At 36.2% G+C, this 19,187-nt stretch overlaps 1 protein-coding gene across 6 annotated transcripts in view; it reads right to left on the reverse strand.

Moving 5' to 3' along the window:
* KCNU1 (potassium calcium-activated channel subfamily U member 1) overlaps nucleotides 1-18,978 on the reverse strand; it is a 146,513-nt gene extending 127,535 nt beyond the window's left edge. For all 6 annotated transcript variants that reach the window (XR_004805809.2, XM_049095039.1, XM_049095038.1 and 3 more), the window contains exons 1-2: nucleotides 18,778-18,978; nucleotides 15,942-16,061 (exon numbers count right to left, since the gene is read on the reverse strand). Coding sequence is in view for 5 of the 6 variants with exons in the window: in XM_049095039.1 (XP_048950996.1) it covers nucleotides 15,942-16,061; nucleotides 18,778-18,924 (267 nt within the window). In the remaining variant the exon portion in view is untranslated. The remainder of the gene's footprint in view (nucleotides 1-15,941; nucleotides 16,062-18,777) is intronic.
* Nucleotides 18,979-19,187: the final 209 nt, after the last annotated feature.

Consider the following 19,187-nt stretch of genomic DNA (forward strand, 5'->3'; position numbering starts at 1 on the left):
ATTATTCTGGTGATTGGGATCAGTGAACAACATATATGAAGATCCCTGTCATACATCTAGACAATAAATAAAGACAACTAATATATAACTTGCATGGTATGTTAGAAGTTACATGCTAGGAAAATAAAGTTAAGCAAAGTAAAGGGGATCAGAAATGCAAGGGCAGTGGGGAGAAGGGTTGCAGGGGGGGATAATATGTAATCACTAATGTCTCATTCGCAATTCCTTTGAATTGGGTGGAAACATGTTTTTGAACTGATTGGTCACGACTCTTTTCTCAGTACACCTCACATGCCTTCTTCTGCTGGAACCCATACCCCTCCAGATGCTTACTTGAGGAGGTAATAGAAGACTCACATGTGACCCAAATCTGGCCTCTGGAACAGTTCAAGCTTTCTTTGCCCCCAAAATAGCAGAAGTACAGATTATCTTCAGTGTGACAACTTCTGCATAGAGTGGCTAGCCCAACAGCCCCTCATCAGAAATGAGCCAGTTGTCAGTCCTCTTGTATCCCCAGTGTTCCAAGAGATGCAAACTGAAAATTCTGAGCAGTACCCTGTAAGCCTCTTTCCTTAGGCTTGATGTAAGAAGAAAGCACTCCCACACCTCTGACACAATAGAACTTGTTCCAAAACTCCTCTTTTATTTCTGACTTCTATTTTTTTTAAGGTTTTTATTTAAATTCCAGTTAGCATACAGTGTAACATTAGTTTCAGGTGTACAATGTAGTGATTCATCACTCACATACAACACTTGGTGCTCATCATAAGCACACTCCTTAATCCTGATCACCTGTTTCACTCCCTCCTCATCCCCACATCTCCCTTCTGGTAACCATCAGTTTGTTCTGTATAGTTAGGAGTCTGTTTCTTGATTTGCTTCCTTCTCTTTTCTTTCCCTTTGCTCATTTGTTTTGCTTCTTAAATTCCACATATGAGTGAAATCATATGTTGTCTTCCTCTGACTTATTTCACTTAGCATAATATGTTTTAGCTCCATGTCATTGCAAATGGCAAAATTTCATTCTTCTTTATGGCTGAGTAATATTTCATCCATTTTGTGTGTAAATATCTATACACACACACACGATGTTATATATATATAATATATATATTATATATATATATATAACATCATAACATCTTCTTTATCCCTTCATCAGTTGTTGGGCACTTGCACTATTTCCTTAATTTGACTACTATAGGTAATGCTGCTATAAATACTGGGGAGCATGTATGCCTTTGAATTAGTATTTTTGTATTTTGGGGATAAATACCTATTAGTGCAATTGCTGGGTCATAGAGTAGTTCTATTTTTAACTTTTTGAAGAAGCTCCACACTGTTTTCCAGAGTGGCTACCCCAGTTTGCATTCCTACTTAAAGTTCAGGAGGTGTCCCTTTCTCTACATCCTTCTCAGCATCTGTTGTTTCTTGTTAGTTTTAGCCATTATGACAGGTATGAGGTGATATTTCATTGATTTTATTTCCCTGATGATCAGTGATGTTGAACATCTTTTCATGGGTCTATTGGCCATCTGTATACTTTCTTTGAAAAAAATGTCTACTCATGTCTTCTGCCCATTTTTAATTGGATTATTCATTTTGGGGGTGTTGAGTTTTGTAAGTTTTTTAAATCCCGTACCATGATCAAGTGGGATTTATTTCTGGGTAATAAGGGTGGTTCAATGTTCACAATTCAATCAACATGATACACCACATTAATAAAAGAAAGGATAAGAACCATATGATTGTTTTAATAGATGAAGTAAAAGCATTTGACAAAGTACAACATCCATTCATGATACATATCCTCAACAATGTAGGTTTATAGAGAACATACTTCAACATAATAAAGGTCATACATGAAAAACCCACAGCTGTTATCATCCTTAATAGGGAAAAACAAGATTTTTCCACTATGGAAACAAAACAAGACAGGGATGTCTGCTCTCAACACTGTGATTTAACAGAATACCAGAAGTCTTAGCCACAGCAATCAGACAAGAAATAAAGGCATCCAAATTGGCTAGACGAAATAAAATTTTCACTATTTGTAGATGGCATGATACTCTACATTGAAAACCAAAAGGTATCACCAAAAAACTAGAACTTTTTTTTTTTTAAACTAGAACTTTTTAAATGAATTCAGTAACATTGAAGGAATACAAAATCAATGTACAGAAATCCATGGCATTTCTATATGCCAATAAAGAAGCAGCAGAAAAAGAAACTCAGGAATCAATTCCATTTACAATTTCTTCAAAAACAGTAAGATACCTAGGAATAAACCTAACCAAGAGGTAAAAGATCTGTACTCTGAAAACTATAAGACACTGATGAAACAAATTGTGGACGACACAAAGAAATGGAAAAACACTCCATGACTATGGATTGGAAGAAAAACTATTGTCAAAATGTCTAGTCAATACTACCCTAAGCAATCTACACATTTAATGAAATCCCTGTCAAAATACCAATAGTATTTTTCACAGAAATAAACAGCCTGAAAATTTGTATGGAACCACAAAAGACCCCATATAGCCAAAACAACTTTGAAAAATAAGAGCAAATCTGGGGGCATCACAATGCCTGACTTCAAGCTGTATTACAAAGCCGTCATCATCAAGACAGTATGACACTGTCACAAAAACAGACACATGGATCAAAAGAACAGAAGAGAGAACCCAGAAATGGACCCTCAACTCTATGGTCAACTCATCTTCGACAAAGCAAGAAAGACTATTTACTGGGAAAAGGACAGTCTCATCAACAAATGATGTTGGGAAAACTGGAGAGCAATACGCAGAAAAATGAAACTTGACCCTTTTCTTACACAATACACAAAAATAAATTCAAAATGGATTAAAGACCTAAATGTGAGACTTGAAACTATAAAATTCCTAAGAACACAAGCAGTAACTTTTTTGACATGGGCCGTAGCAACTTCTTTCTAGATACGGCTCTGGAGGCAAGGGAAACAAAAACAAAAATAAACAACTGGGACTTCACCAAAACAAAAAGCTTTTGCACAGCAAAGGAAACAGTCAAACAAACTAAGGGCAACCGGCAGAATGGGAGAAGATATTTGCAACTGACATATCTGATAAGAGGTTATTATCCAAAACATATAAAGGACTAACTTACCCTAATTTACATGTGACTGGGTAAGAAGCTAAGAGCTTCAATTAGTTTTCTTCCAACTGCTTTGTAAGTGGCAATGTTGCACCTTAGTTAATACCTGAGAGTTACTGTCATCTATTTCTTTGGGGTCTCAACTCTCACTATAAGCTCCATTGTAACATCTACATTCGGTGTTGATGGAGATATTACTAAGTTTGTGGGTCTAACGGCAGTTACAAATATATTCTGCAGCTCACGAGATTGGGAGGTGGATATTTGGAGATTATATGCACATGTCTCCAAGTATTGATAACAAAAAATAGTTTTAATGAAATCTTTTTCTGCTCTTTACGCATTATTTTTTTTCTCCAAGTGATTCTTCAAGTATAAATCATATATTGACAGGCTTCCAGAAAGAGGATGGCAAGCCGTATGTTTACAATCCTCCAAACCACAGAAATTAATCCACCTGAAAAAGAAAATTTTACTTTCATTGAAACTAAGAACAGGGCAGCCCTGGTGGCTCAGCGGTTTAGTTTCGCCTTCAGTCCAGGGCATGATCCTGGAGACTGGGGATCGAGCCCCACATCAGGCTCCCTGCATGGAGCCTGCTTCTCCCTCTGCCCGTGTCTCTGCCACTCTCTCCCTCTCTCTCTGTGTCTCTCATGAATAAATAAATAAAGAATCTTAAAAAAAAAAAAGAAACTAAGAATACCAACCTTATGCCACAAACCGAAATAATATTATCCAGAGATAATGTATAACAAATAGAAAAACACATACCCAAACAAAAGCAGGCACTGGGGGCTAACAGCTTATGAACACTGCTCAGTGAGTCAGGCAAAAATAGGATGGAATTCCCAGAGGATGCATTAATTTCTCTTGGGTTGAAAAGGCAAAATCCAGAAGCATTGGCTATTTGGGAGTGCGCGGGGTGTAAAAAGCCCTCCATCTGAGCCCATGTACTGAAGATGAAGCCACAAAGCCAGAGGGTCCTGGAGGAGACTGCAGCCACACCATTGCTGATAGGTGGGGGGGGACCTCTTGACTAGCAGCAGCAACACTACTTTTCCCAGAAGAGCCTGAGAAAGCAGTCAGAAAGAAAGAAACTGAAAAATATGAGACCTCGTCCAAAAGAAACATTGTTTGTGAAGCCGCTGGCCACAGCATTATCTCTTGTTTTTGTGTGGAAAAACACACAGTAAAATGAGATAGATTTCCTCAGTGGGATGTAAAACTGCCCATTTACTTGGTGGACAGTTATGCATATCTATAGAACACAAACAGCAGCCAACACAGGAAACAAGGGACACTGAATGCTCTAAACCTTCATTTATGATTATTAGCAGATGACAGAAAATGCTGTTTACATAGGAAATGTAAAAAAAAAAAAATAGGAGGATTAAGTAGAGGAAAGAGATAAAATGACCTCCATTGAAAGCATTAATAGAGAAGACATAATTAAACTTTGTCAAATCACAATCAGTGTTCCTTGTGAGATTCTAAAAATCTGTTAAACAGCATTGGAGGTTTGGACAGGTAAAAGGAGAAGATGGTACTATAGAGGCATACATGAAAGAAGGGGCACCCCAAGGTCTGGCTGGGCGATTAAAAAAAAATGGGTAGGGATCATCAACATTAGCATCTTAAAAGAGATGGCCTTTGGACTTGAATTTCAGACCTCAGAGGAGGGGGTCTTAATGACCTGACTGGTGGTGGTACCTCTGAGAAGATGATGTGAGCCTGGTTATGGCAGATGTTGGAAAAACTAGAAACCAGAACCAAGAACTGCTAATAGAGTGAAAAGCCATTGCCCGGGCAAGGTTGTTAAAAAACTGATGCAAAACTTCTAACGCTAAGCTTTCCCTTTCCTCTGGTCCCCTCGCTGGCAGAGCCCATCTATGAGCACAGGCAAGCGGACAGAGGACAAGTGTAATTGCTGAGGCCTGACCTCATGTCACAAAGAAGAGGAGAGAAAGAGTGGATTTAGAGCTGAGAAAAAAGAGCTTCAGATTTAGTAGGTAGTCTTAAGTGCTAGAAGATATTGGAACTGCATTTACAAAAATTTTAAGAAAAAGGACTGAAAGCCAAAAATTCTACATCTGACAAAATTGTTGTTCATCAGAGAGAGCAAGGAAAAAAATGTTTTTGAATATTCAAGGTACAAAAGCAAACCACCCACACTTCCCCTTGCAAATGAATATGGGGAGTCTCAGGAAAACATTCAGAAACAGAAGGCATGTTATATAAGAAAAACTGGTGCCTAATGAAACTGATAAAATTAATTTTTGACTCTAAAGCAAATATCAAGAAAAAATCTTACCAGATGTATAATGCCAAAAACAAACAAACAAACAAAAAACACAATAGCAAGCTGGAACTGAATGTTCAGATTTGTTCAACAATTTCTGGAAGGATGGAGAGGTGACATGGTGTAAAAACATGCCAAAGATCTCATGCAAGGAGAGGATATAGAAATAAAACATGCAGAGATACATAGAGAAGATATAGGATGGGAAGTTCGTTCTGAACTTGATTTACATAGTTTGTCTATGATGTCTCTCAAAATTCACAGTCACCATGTAATTCTGGTCACTCCAGTAAGATAAGGAACTAAGGCTGTGACAGAGCTCTTAACTGCCTCATATCCATTTTCCTTTTCTTTACTAACTTATCTCCCATTTATTTTTTTAAGCCCCAGATATTTAGATATTCTATTATGCAACAAACTCAATCTCTAAGTATTATGAAGACCAGTAAAACAAATCACTGTAAAGAAGAATAATTAAATCCCCCTGGTAAATTAGCAAATAAATGTATTCTTAAATCAATAAGAGAACAAAATTCCAGCTCCATGATATCTACAGGAGAGACACTTAACAGGAAATTATACAAAAAGATTAACATATAGCTGGGCAAAGACATCCCAATCGAGCATGAATAAAAGGAAAGCAAAGTTACATGTTAATATTTTATTCAAAAATATTTAAGCAAAAAAGAAAAAAAAACATTAAGTGTGACAATAACATTTCTTATAGATAAAAGGTACAATCAAGTAATAAGATTTAATAGGTGATTTTATGCAGCAATTGATATTATGTAAAATATATAATTTAAAATGTGTTAGAAATGCAAGATATTCAATAAAACTACAAAATCATAAATGAAAAATTTTGACATGTCATTTCAATCGGTCAGCAAATAATTAAGGATACGGAAAATACATAACATAATAGTGCTTATATATCAAACAATACATATTCTTTCACAAGTCAATGGAGTAATAAAAATTGAACATGCACTAGGTGACAATGAATTTCCCCATAAATTTCATAAACCAGAAGTCATAAAGGTAGTGATATTCTTGGACCATAAATTTTACTGAAGTGAAGATACCCACTCTATCCAAAGGAAACAAAAGCCTACGGCTTTCCTCTATATAGACCACGAATCAAACAAGAAATCAAAACTAAAATTCCAAACTATAAGACTAATTAGACATTCATAAAAATAATGATAATACTTGCTAAAGTCTATGAGACAGGGTTAAGGAAGTACTCGGAGGGCAAGTTTTTGTAAAACAGATTCCACTTAAGAAGCTGGAAATGAGGTGCTGCAGGGAGTGCGGAGCGAGAGCGCGGTGGGAGCCAGGGCTGTGGGGCGTGCGCAGTGCTGTCCTGTGCCTTCCAGGCTAAGCCAGGTGAGGTGCTGGCTGTGCAGCCGATACCCGCATCCCCAGACTGATGATGAATATTACCGCCAACCTTCGGCGGTGCGAAAATAAACTTCGTGCTTGGAGACCCAGTGATCAGTAAATTGAGGAACACGAGGAAACAAAATATGACAGAGACACAGGAAACTGTGCAAAGGGAGCAGACTGAGCAGGGCTGTGCTGCTTTTGCAGAAGGACCTCATCTGCAAAACTCCGAGACTAGCCCTCCATCGGGCCCTGAACATCCCGGAGCCGGTGGGGGCTGGTGCCCATTCTCAGGGGTGGCGGTTTTTACCTGATCCCTGCCCCTGCTAGCTGACCACTGTGCCCTCTTCCTGAGCTGGTGTGCCAGGAGGAAGCAGCCCCGCCGGGGGGGGGGGGGAGGGGGGGTTGCTGAGAAGCCTTCACACCAGTGGCTGGTGGCTCTCCACAACCTTGGCAGGTGATCAGGAGCCCAGGATGGCAGAGGTCGGGTGCATGGTCAGGTGTACCCTGGCCGCCGCCACTAATGGAAGGAGGGTAGAAGCCTCAGAAGAAGAAGCCGCCACAGAAGAAGCCCACAGCCCTCTGCCGTAAGAAACCATGTGACCCTGGCCCCATTGAAGAATAACCTGCGTGTTAAGGATGGTCCTTTTACGGGCAAGCTTCACACGGTGGAGCAGCATGTTTATTGCTCATTAAGCCTTCTTCGGGGGGCTTGAACTTATCTTGTCGCAAAGGGGAAACATACCGATTTGGGGATTTCTCCCAATAAATTAAGAGTCCATCCAGTCAACTCTTCCCCAAGCTCCAGGTGAACTTTTGGGTGATAGGAAAAGAAGCAGGTTTGGTGACAGAAAAGATTTATTAAAAAATTCTCACCCTGAACTGGTGGAGTAGCATGTTAGGTAGTATTATTCATTAAAATTGACTGGAGGTTAAAAATAGACCTGCCCTACGACCCAGCAATTGCACTGTTGGGGATTTACCCCAAAGATACAAATGCAATGAAACGCCGGGACACCTGCACCCCGATGTTTCTAGCAGCAATGGCCACAATAGCCAAACTGTGGAAGGAGCCTCGGTGTCCATCGAAAGATGAATGGATAAAGAAGATGTGGTCTATGTATACAATGGAATATTACTCAGCCATTAGAAACAACAAATACCCACCATTTGCTTCAACGTGGATGGAACTGGAGGGTATTATGCTGAGTGAAGTAAGTCAGTCGGAGAAGGACAAACATTATATGTTCTCATTCATGTGGGGAATATAAATAATGGTGAAAGGGAATAGAAGGGAAGGGAGAAGAAATGTGCGGGAAATATCAGAAAGGGAGACAGAACGTAAAGACTGCTAACTCTGGGAAACGAACTAGGGGTGGTAGAAGGGGAGGAGGGCGGGGGGTGGGAGTGAATGGATGACGGGCACTGGGGGTTATTCTGTATGTTGGTAAATTGAACACCAATAAAAAAAATAAAAAAAATAAATAAAATAAAAATAAAAAATTGACTGGAGGGAGGGAAATTAAATAAATGGGAAAAAACGGGGTATTGAAATGAAGGATACAAAAGACATTGATTACATATACATATGTGTGTATCATTGAAACTAATGAAATACAGAAATGTCTAGCATGGCTAAATGAAACCAGAAGAGAGGGATGTGGCCCATCATGAGAGAAGAATGATGTGAATTACGTGTAGAGAGAAGAGAAGAGTGATCTTCAAAATTGCACTCCTTCTGGTGGCTCCTTTTCCTTGAAAAATGACCTCTGGTTTCAAAAAACAAATCTTTTCATTTAAAACTAAGAAGGCTATACTATTTATTGTGCAAATATATATATATATATATATATATATACACACACACTATATATATATTATTATAAGTATATATATTATAATATATATTATATACAGTACATATATTTGCACATATATATACTATTTATATAAGTAAAAAACTAGGAAGGCTATACTATTTATTGTGCAAATATACATATACACACAATGTATATTATTATAAACATATTAATACAGTATACATATTTGCACATATATATACCATATATATTTGCACATATATATGCACATATATACATATATGTGTGTGTGTGTGTGTAAATATATATACTTCTAAGAACAGAAGTAGCTCTATGTAAACAGACCAGGACAACTGGCAGAAACCTGAGCTTATGATCATCACACTTATAATGTATATTATTGTATTGATACAGAAATAACTGCTTAACTTGTATAAAAAACACCTGGGAGAACAGGTTTTTAGTCTCAAAATAGGTGCAAGAAACTAAAAGGACATCTAAATTTTCTGACACCAGTTTCTAATTTTTTTTAATTTCTTCTAGATTGAATCATCATTAACTTGTTAACATATCTGATTAAAGCAACAGAATTCTACCACATATTCTAACAATTTTCAAATACAAAAAGTAAAACTATAGGAAATTCACCCAAAAGAGGTAGATTTTTTTCAACTAATTATATAAGTATATTACTTGTTGCTAGAATGAGATAGGCTTTAGCATCAATTTTAATCATGTTTTTTTGTTTATAGAAGCAGGCACTAAGTACTGCTTATAAAAATATTAAGAATAGTTATATCTGTATATGGATTATATGCTAGACATACATATATATTTACTTATTAACTAGTAACTCATGTAATGATTATGTTAATTAATTCTCATATATTAACTTATTTATTCACTGAAATAAACTACAGATAGTATTTTTTATTCCCATTTTATAATTTTTGCATTTTATTTCTCTGTGCATCAGATTCCTCATTTATCAAAGAGGTAATGGTAATACCTCTGTTTTGTGAAATGGATTTTAAAAGGGTGATAAGAGAGGAAAACTGGTGTGAGAAGTCTCAGGTAAATCCATTTTAGGAAATAGCACCCATGAAACTTGGAGAACTGATATAAAACAAAGTGTTGAAACATCCACCCTACCCTGCTTTCCCAGGATATATTCCAACTTAAGATCAGTTAAACTGAATTCAGATCTAATTTTGCCTTCACTAGCTTCATTAGCCATTCACTTTACTAGTCTCCACAAAGAACTGCCACAAATAACACATTTTATTATTTCAAAATTTAAATTTTATAGATACAACATGGGGAAGAAAGGTTGTCTTAAGTGACCCAAACACCCAGAGAAAATATATCTGAGAATGATGCTGAGCATCTTGAGGTTTGAAAGAAGCTCAAAGCAGTGGATGGAGATAGGGATAAGGAAGAAATTAAGTTTTTACTGTGTATCTTTTAATATTTTTTGAATATTGTGCTATGTGCATAAAAAGACAAATAATGTAACCATGCACACATAATCAGTGGGAATATTGTCCAGTATCTCCTACCAGTCTTTTCCTTATTCATATCCTGAATTAAGGCATAGTCTCATAGAAATTAAATTCCTGTTGCTTGATGGTACATTAAATATAAAATATGAAATAATGGAAGGAAATGGAAAATAAACCATAAAGATACAACTCATCTCAAGGTGGTAGAAGAGGTTTTTAACTTTTTTTTTTTGCATAAACAATGGATGTAAGGTATGAAGTAAGAGACTGATTTTTATGTCCCCCCCCCACCCCCGGGAAGAAGTATCACTGCTTTATGAAAATGAGCAAACCCTAGTGAAATAAATTTTTATTTAGTCAATTTTTCAAGTATAATTTTTGAAATATTTTTTCTCATCTTCAAACAAATTATGATGCTCATTTGGTTGTTCTGTATACTAAAACTGACAACTGTTACTCTAGCTAAGGGCTTATTTGCAAATTTACAGAAAGTATTACACTTTCAAAGAAAAGATTACACATTTATGGAAAGGAGTTAAAACAGAATACAAGGTCACATAAAGATGCATTACCTGAGAAAATAGAAACAAGGGAAGATGGGGAAAACAGAATGTGGACTTAAAATGGTGCCTAGAATGATGCCAAAAATAGATACATTTATTAAAGAGAAGTCATAATTTTAGTTCTGAATTTTCTAGGCATTAAAACAACAGAGAAACATAGTTACACAATTTGCCACAACCTCTCTGCCCCTGAAAAAAAGGAAAGATTGTTTAGGGAAAGGACTATTTTGGAACTTAATGCAAAAGAAAATCTCCCAAAGATAGTCATAAAAACATAACTTGTGTCGACAAAAACAATAAGACCACACAGATACTACAGAGTTGATCAATACTTTGCCATGTTTTAATCTATAAAGAGATTTCTAGAAGGTATCCTGTTTTGAAAATAATATATTTTTCCCTTTTGACTATTAGAATTTTCCTCCTTATTTTCCATCTTTTTCTTTTCCTCTTTTTTTTCACCTTCTTCTCTTTTTCCTCCTCCATCTTTTTGTTCTTCTTTCACTGAGGTTGGCTATGTCCTCTCCCTAAGTATTAAGGATATTTATTAGTCTGTAGATTTTTTTTTTGCTATATTTGGGAGTTTTTATATAGATACTATGCCTTCATTAAAAAAGAAAATTGAATGTTTTCTTTTTTTTCATGCCCTGTTTAATTAACATTAGGGATATCCACTTGTTGAAGATTTGATTGACTAGACCTTGTTATCATCTAGGTCTCTCACAGATGGAGAAGGAGGAGGGGTGACGGTGGTGGTGGTGATATAGGTCTTTGAAAAATCTGTATTCTTCCAGAGATTTGTCTAAGTTTCTTTAATAATCAGTTTTGGTAACTTATATTGTCCTAAGGAATCATCTAGTTTTCAAATGTTTTTATTTGTACTTATATCCTCATTTTAATGTTTAATTTCTTATATATTTGTGCTTTTTCCCTTTTTCCTTGTTTAGACTATAAATTTCTCTATGTTATTGTTTCAAATAGTCAGCTGTTTTATAACCCATTAATTTCTGACTCTTTATATTCTGCATAGATTTAATGTGTTTTCTTTCTCTAACTTTTTGAGATTGATAATTCATTTATTTTAATTATTTCCATTTATCAAAATAAGTTTTTACTGTTAGGCATTTAACTCAAAAGCACTTCCATCTTGTACTCTAGGTGGAAGGGTTATATGGTTTTTTCGTTATCTTTATGTTTTAAATATCCTGTAAGTATTAATTTGATCTTTCTGAGTTAAGGGTCTTTTGAGAGGGGGAAATGTAATAATTTGTAGCTGTAAGGTCTTCTTTTTCTTTCTTTTTTTTTGGGGGGGGGCTTATTTAGTTTTCTTAGTTACTTATTGCGCTGTGTTCAGTTGATTTCTGTTTGTATTTTGTAAGTTTCATAACAGGGACTGTTTTGTGTGTGTGTGTTTGTGTGTGGCCCAATATATGTTAAATTTTTACAAATAGTCCACAGACACTTTTAAGTTTAATATCTGTTTTCAGCATATGGAGTTTCATCATTTAAACCAACTTTCTCTTATTAATTAAGTTACTTTGGGAATCCCTGGGTGGCTCAGCGATTTAGCATCTGCCTTCAGCCTAGGGCGGGATCCTGAAGTCCCGGGTCAAGTCCCACGTCGGGCTCCCTGCATGGAGCTTGCTTCTCCCTCTGCCTGTGTCTCTGCCTCTCTCTGTGTGTCTTTCATGAATAAATAAATAAAATCTTTAATAATAATAATAATAATAATAATTAAGTTACTTTGATCTTCTTTATGCTTATTATTAAAAAGAAACAGGCCCCAAATGGAGTTGCTAATGTTAAGCCCCACAAAAGACATAATACCTAACCTAATTGCTGTTTTAGCCTTTCCCAGGAGTGTACGTTTAAATCAATCAGTCTGGAATTTCCTGACCAGCATTATGAGGTAATGTGCATGATATGACCGCCCACTGTGTCCCCTAAGGGAAGGTGACCTTGCCTGAAACAATTTTTTTGTTGTTTCTTCTGCTAATAGCTTCCTTGCCCCATTCTCTTTCTATAAAAATGTTCCATTTTGTACAACTCCTCAGAGTATCTCTCTGTTAGATGAGATGCTACCTGATTCATCAATTGCTAAATAAAGCCAACTATATATTCAAGTTGACTTGGTTGAATTTTGTTTTTTTAGCATTATTTTTTTTCTATTTGTTATGTCCTGATATGAGATAGGTGAACTAAAAGCTTTTACAACCAATGTGTTTTTAATATTTCTTTTTTGTATCTTGTAATTTTTGTTTATTTATTATCTTGAAGTGTTATTTTTGGTGTAGTGATATTCATGATGTTATATCTTGGTTGAGATTGATTACATTCACCACTACAAATATTGTGTGTTGAATTGTGTCCCCTGCAAAAAAATATGTTGAGTTCCTAACCCCCAGTACTGCCAGAAGTGACGTTGTTTGGAAATAATCTCTGCAGATATATTCAAGTTAAGATAAGGTCGTGAAGACGGGCTCTAATTCAGTATGACTGGTGTCTTTGGGAAGGAAAATTTGGATGTATACACAAAAACAGGGGAAACACTGTGTGAGTGACATGGAAAAAAAGGCAAAGATCTGGATGCACGTATGAGCCAAGGCATATCAAAGATTGCTAACCAACCAGCAGAAGCTAGGAGAGAAGTATGGGACCAGTTCTCTCTCACAGTCCCCAGAAGGAACCAACCCTTGACCTTTGACTTCTAGCCACCAGAACCACAAGACAAAATATTTCTGTTGTTTTCTATTGGTGTGTGGAAATTTGTTACAGTGATCCTAGGAAACTAATGCGAGTTACTTGACTTAATTTATTGTTTTCTGCTCTGAATTCAAACTTACCTGATATTAAAATGTGCACTCCCAATTTCTATTGTCACTTGCCCGGTATACTTCTGACAGTTCCTTTATTTTCAAACTTTAGTGCCTTTTGAATTTTTTTTTTTTTTTGCCTTTTGAATTTTTAAAACATAATTAGACTATGCCAACTCTATGCTCAAAAAAACCCTCAATGACTTCCCTTTGCCTTAGAGTAAAATTACTCCATTTGAATAGCCTACTTCCTTGATATGAAGTGCAAAGCACTGCATAGTTCTCCTGTCTCTTCTCAGACCTCATTCTGCTCTGCCCTCTGTGATCTCTAGCATAGGAGTCTCCCTGCTGTACTTTCAATAAGCTAAGCTCCTTACCTCCACAAATCTGTTCAGTCAGTAACCTTTCTTCCTCCATTCGTCAATGGTTTTATACTTCTAGTTCTTCATGTCTCAGCTCAAATCTTACCTTTTTGGAGATTTCTTCTCTGATCACTACATTTGATGTGATCTAACTCCATTTCCACCAAAACTCTCAAACACAACACTCATAATTCCCTGATAGCACTGATCATCATATGAATTTATCTTATTTGTTTATGTACATATTTGTCATGTCTACCCCACTAGAATATAAGTCCAATAGGACTTAAGACTCATGCCTGCATTTTCACCATGTCTAGAGCATTGGCCTTGCACGTAGTTGGTAAACAATAAGTATCTGTTGAAAGAAGTAAGAGGATTACAAAGAAAGGAAGGATGGATGGGGGCAGCCCCAGTGGCTCAGCGGTTTAGTGCTGCCTTCTGCCCAGGGTGGGATCCTGGAGACCCAGGTTCGAGTCCCATGTTGGACTCCCTACATGGAGCCTGCTTCTCCCTGTGCCTGTGTCTCTGCCTCTCTCTCTATGTCTCTCATACATAAATAAATAAAATATTTTTTAAAAAGGAAGGATTGATGGATGGATGGATGGAAAGGAAATCTATAAGCCATTTTGTTCTCTTCTCAATCTTTCATAAAATACCTGCTCCGGACTCCTACTGAGGGGTGCCTTTAAATGTTAGAGTGTCTATTCTAATCTAACTTTTGCTCTACGCTTCCTGTTGTTCCAACTACTTAATCAGCAGCAGCAACATACTGAAAAAAAATAATTTTTTCCATTTTCAAAGAAGTAATTTTTATTGATATGCAATCAATGATCATTCCTTCTTCACCCATTCTCCATATGAAATGCTCATATATGGTGGATAGCGTAAGTTCTCTTCTTCTTCACCCCAGAGACCTTTAATATGTTATCACTAATATTATACTCATACAATTACACATGATTTGAACATTTGAAGAGATCTTAGCCAAGAAATCGCTGATATAATCAGAAAGAATCACTAAATTCTTCTCTAACAGGTCATACCGACAGGGATTTCAGAAAAAGGACCAAAACTAGAAGAAAAAAAAAGGAGAGGCACATTCCAGATGATTCAACATCCCCTCTAGATTTTATCAAGAACAGTTATATTTATGTACTTCCAAATAAGTTTTAAAAAGTAATTTTTATCTTAAACAACATTAACCAGAAGACAGCTATGTTTTTACTGATTACTAAAAAAGCAGAGGATAATCTCTAGCTTGCATACATCACTTCCACCATACCACCATCTGATGGCAGCATTCCCTCAAAATATAGATTTTTAGTTTTTAATGTTTCAGATCAATTCTATCCTTTACAAGGCGTCTGCTATTTCCAGACAATGTGATATAAATATTTCTATGGCATAGTCTGTTCTCTCAAGGAGCTCACAGTACACTAGAAGAGAAAGACTTATACACAGATCATTTTAATAACAGTGTGCAATGAATATTATAGAAGCTTAGAGATGGGCTCTTAGCCTAATATGAAGATAGGATTTTCCCCTATGAGATTATGCCTGAATTGAGTTTTAAAATGTACAAGTTACTTAGATTAAAACAGATAGTAAAATGATAAATAGCATCTTAGAGAGGAAAAAAAATACTGGTTTGTGTATAATGAAGAAAAGAGGTTATTAGAATCAAAGGAGGGAAAGATAGCTGTACATTTCAGGCTAAATTATCCACTAAAAATAACATTTTTGGGAAATATTTACTATATGCCAGACATTCATCTACATACAAGGAGAACAAAATGAACACAGTCTTTGCTCTAATAAAGCTTTTCTTCTAGCACATACGATGATGATTAATTGAAACTATAAGCCAAGTAATTATATTCAAATTAAAAATACACAGGATAATGGATAGTGTAGACACAGGGAGATGGCAGTAGGGAGGCAGTGACATTTTAGATAAGCCACCGGGGATCACCAGATGTTTACCTAGGTGATAAAATTATATATACGGACTATAATCACACTCATGACTGAAGTACATTAGCAAACTAACAATCCACTTACCAACACTTGCCCCACAAGCGTCTGTGCTGAGAGCAGCATTTCTACACGATTACGAAATATTCCTTGGAAGTGGAGACTTTTTAAATGTTTATTACCGATGCTCTTTGTTAAGAGTAGTTCCTATAAGCAAGAGAAAAGAAGTGAGTGAGCTGGATCCCAGGGAAAGTAATCTGTTTTATGTATGTTGGTGGCGCCTCCTACTGTATTATCGGCCGGCAATCACTCCCCCCTTATCCAACGCAGAGAAACCTGAAGTCGTTTATTCAGCATATTATGGAATGAATTTTACTGGGTATGCATTTTACTGCTCTTTTGCACAGCTTTTTAATTAGGAATTCTGCAGTTTTCACCATGCCTTCCTCACAGTCCTAGACGATTCAAACTGACATTATTGCAGTGATCAGGATTGGGAGTAACAAGCTTCTTCCTACTCTGGGAACATACCCTTTTTTTATCAAGATACATGGACAAGCAAAAAATATCACGAGTTGATCTTTAGTGATTGCTTAAGTATCTGCTTTTTTTTTGAGAAAGAAGGAAAGTTTCAGCAATTTTATGTTGCTTTTAGTTCCTTACGTGGTGTCATATCCTGCTGATATAATCCCTCATATTTATAAAATGCCTTTTCTTATTATATTTAAAATTTATAGTAATCCTATAAAGCAGACAAAATAAGTGTGATTAAATCCACTGTCTACTGATAAGAACACTGAGGTATACAGAATTTACGTGACTGGCCCATGAGCAGGGGATGAGGAGAGGCTGGAGTCTGAAATAGCCCCCATATCTGTTGGTAAGCTATCACCAAAAAAGATACAAGTGAGCTAGGATTGACCACGCCTTGCTGACTGAGACCATCCAACTTTTAGAAAAACTCATTATATATGAAGCCAAGGTTTTAAAACGACTTAATTTTTCTACTCTTAATTTCTGAATGGTAGGAAGAGAAGTCTCATTAAATAACTATTTGATAGAATTCTTATCTTGATCAATAATTTGCCCTCTAATACTCATCATGTGCATTCCTAAGGCATGGTCTGAGAATTGATTTTTAAAAATATTCAATATAACATTAATATGGAATATTCCTTTGAATTTCATTATGAAATTAAAGGTGCCTTCTAGAGGAAAACATTTGACCCTAAGATATAATAAAACCATACTTATGAATGTAGTAAACATTTTAAAAATGCACATTTAAGGAAAAAAACTATGATTCCAAATTTTTAAAACAACTTTGACAGTTATGACATTTTTTTTTTTTTGCATTAGGCCACTTTCTCAAAGGCTTAGAGAAAAAAATGCAGCACTCTCAACTTAAATATAACAAGTTACTGAGAAATCACTCTACTTATCTCAAATCCTCTCCTCAAGATTCAAAACCAGAAAACTACAGTGTTCTGGTGGCTTGGATCATACTTCTTAATATTTTGTAATAGTTGCTTCCTATTAGAAATTAAAAGACACCTCTGGACAGAAAGGTGGATATGAATAGCATCCAAAATAAGGGAAAGATACAGCAAATGTTTATGGACAAATGGGTTCTCACGTTTTTGTAGCCACACAAAAATAGATATAATGGGACTAGAATATATATTTTCTGGAGCAGAAGTTCAAGCAGATTAAACAATTCTACCAATTCAATTGTGCATTGGGAAAAAAGAAAAAAAGGTAGAAGCAGACTCTCCATACTCATTACTGTATCGATTTTGTGAAGAAGTAAGTGCACCTCAGTATACTTTCATGGATCTTAAGCCACTGCCTAAAGTCTTTACAAACAATAATTAAGAATAGAGGGAATGTGTTTAGCAACAAAATCTGTGAATTGGGTACATATTGAATGTAGAAACCTGAATTCCATTTTATGATATTGCCAATGACCTCAAAAAACTACCACAAAGGTTATTATAGATTCTGTTATTTTTATGTCAGTGTTTACCATTAGAGAAATGTCTTTTTTTTTTTTTAAGAGAGAAATGTCTTATGTGTTCTGTTATGGAAATTACTATATCAGAAAAACAAAATTTGGGAAAAGAAAATTGGAAACAAGTCACACAGGGCATAATAAAGCTCTTTGCCTTCGACCACTGGTAGTAGAGCAGCCATTATATAGCATTTGAGAGTTTTATTTCAAGCTCTTATTCAAAATCTTACCTGGGTAAGATGCCATTATTCTTATCATCATTTGCCAGCTATTACTCAACAGCTCCTACCTTTGCAAAGTTTGGTTGGTTTTGAGAAGTATTTCTACTTAGTGGCTGGATGGCACATGGATGTATGCATGGGTTTCTGGGTGAATGTATGTATGGCTAGGTGAGTTGTGTGAACATAGTATATAAGAGGCAATGAAAAAAAAGAAAATAAAATAAAAATTAAAAAAGAGGCAATGGACATGTGTAAGTATATATGCATCCTGCACACATGATTCATGAAAATAAGGTTGACCTGATGGTCATTTCTGTATGTCTTATAGTACCAAGCACAAGTATCATTTTAAAATTCAAATAGAGGCATAGACAGAATGTTTGTGAACATTTTTTTCAGAATAGTGATCCTTGTTTCCAGAGCTACCATTCATTATTGGCCACACCAGACATTGCTTCTCTGAGTGGTGGGAGTGGAGGCCTGGCTCTCCATACCTGCCACCTTTGGAATGGCAGCCTGTGGTCCTGTTTTCCACCCCAGGAGAGGATCAGCCCCTTTCAAGGGCATCTGATCAGAGCTGGGTCTGTTAGTTCCTGACAAGGGTGTGAAGCTTAAATTATTTACTAAACCCAATCACTTGCCAAACCTGTCTCCATCTTCATACAGTGGGATCCAAAATAAGGAAACTGACCAAGAGAATTCCTGTTCCCTTGATGTTTTGCCATTTTTTAATGGTTCTCCAGATTAGCCTGAAAATGAATAAGAAGAGGAGTCCAAGGAAGAAGGTCACAAAGGAGGAGAAAATAAACGCTGCTTGGATCTCAGTTGAGCAGGCCATTTTCCCAGATCTTCCCTACTATCACTCTGGCTCATTTGAAAGATCAGCAGACGGAACTGTTGGGCTTCTATGATGTCATGATCACATGGTAATGATTCCAGAAATTAGAGTTTAGTGTATTACTGAGTCCTGGTCTTGGAAGGACAGATGAGAAGAGCAGTTCAGGATTTTTGCTTAGCACATCAGTAAGAAAGGCATGATAGTGCACGTATTATAGAAGGCAATTTTACCAATGCAAATATTGGTCAACTGATAAATATTTG

Source organism: Canis lupus, chromosome 16, assembly GCF_003254725.2.
Source record: "Canis lupus dingo isolate Sandy chromosome 16, ASM325472v2, whole genome shotgun sequence".
Lineage (NCBI taxonomy): Eukaryota > Metazoa > Chordata > Mammalia > Carnivora > Canidae > Canis > Canis lupus.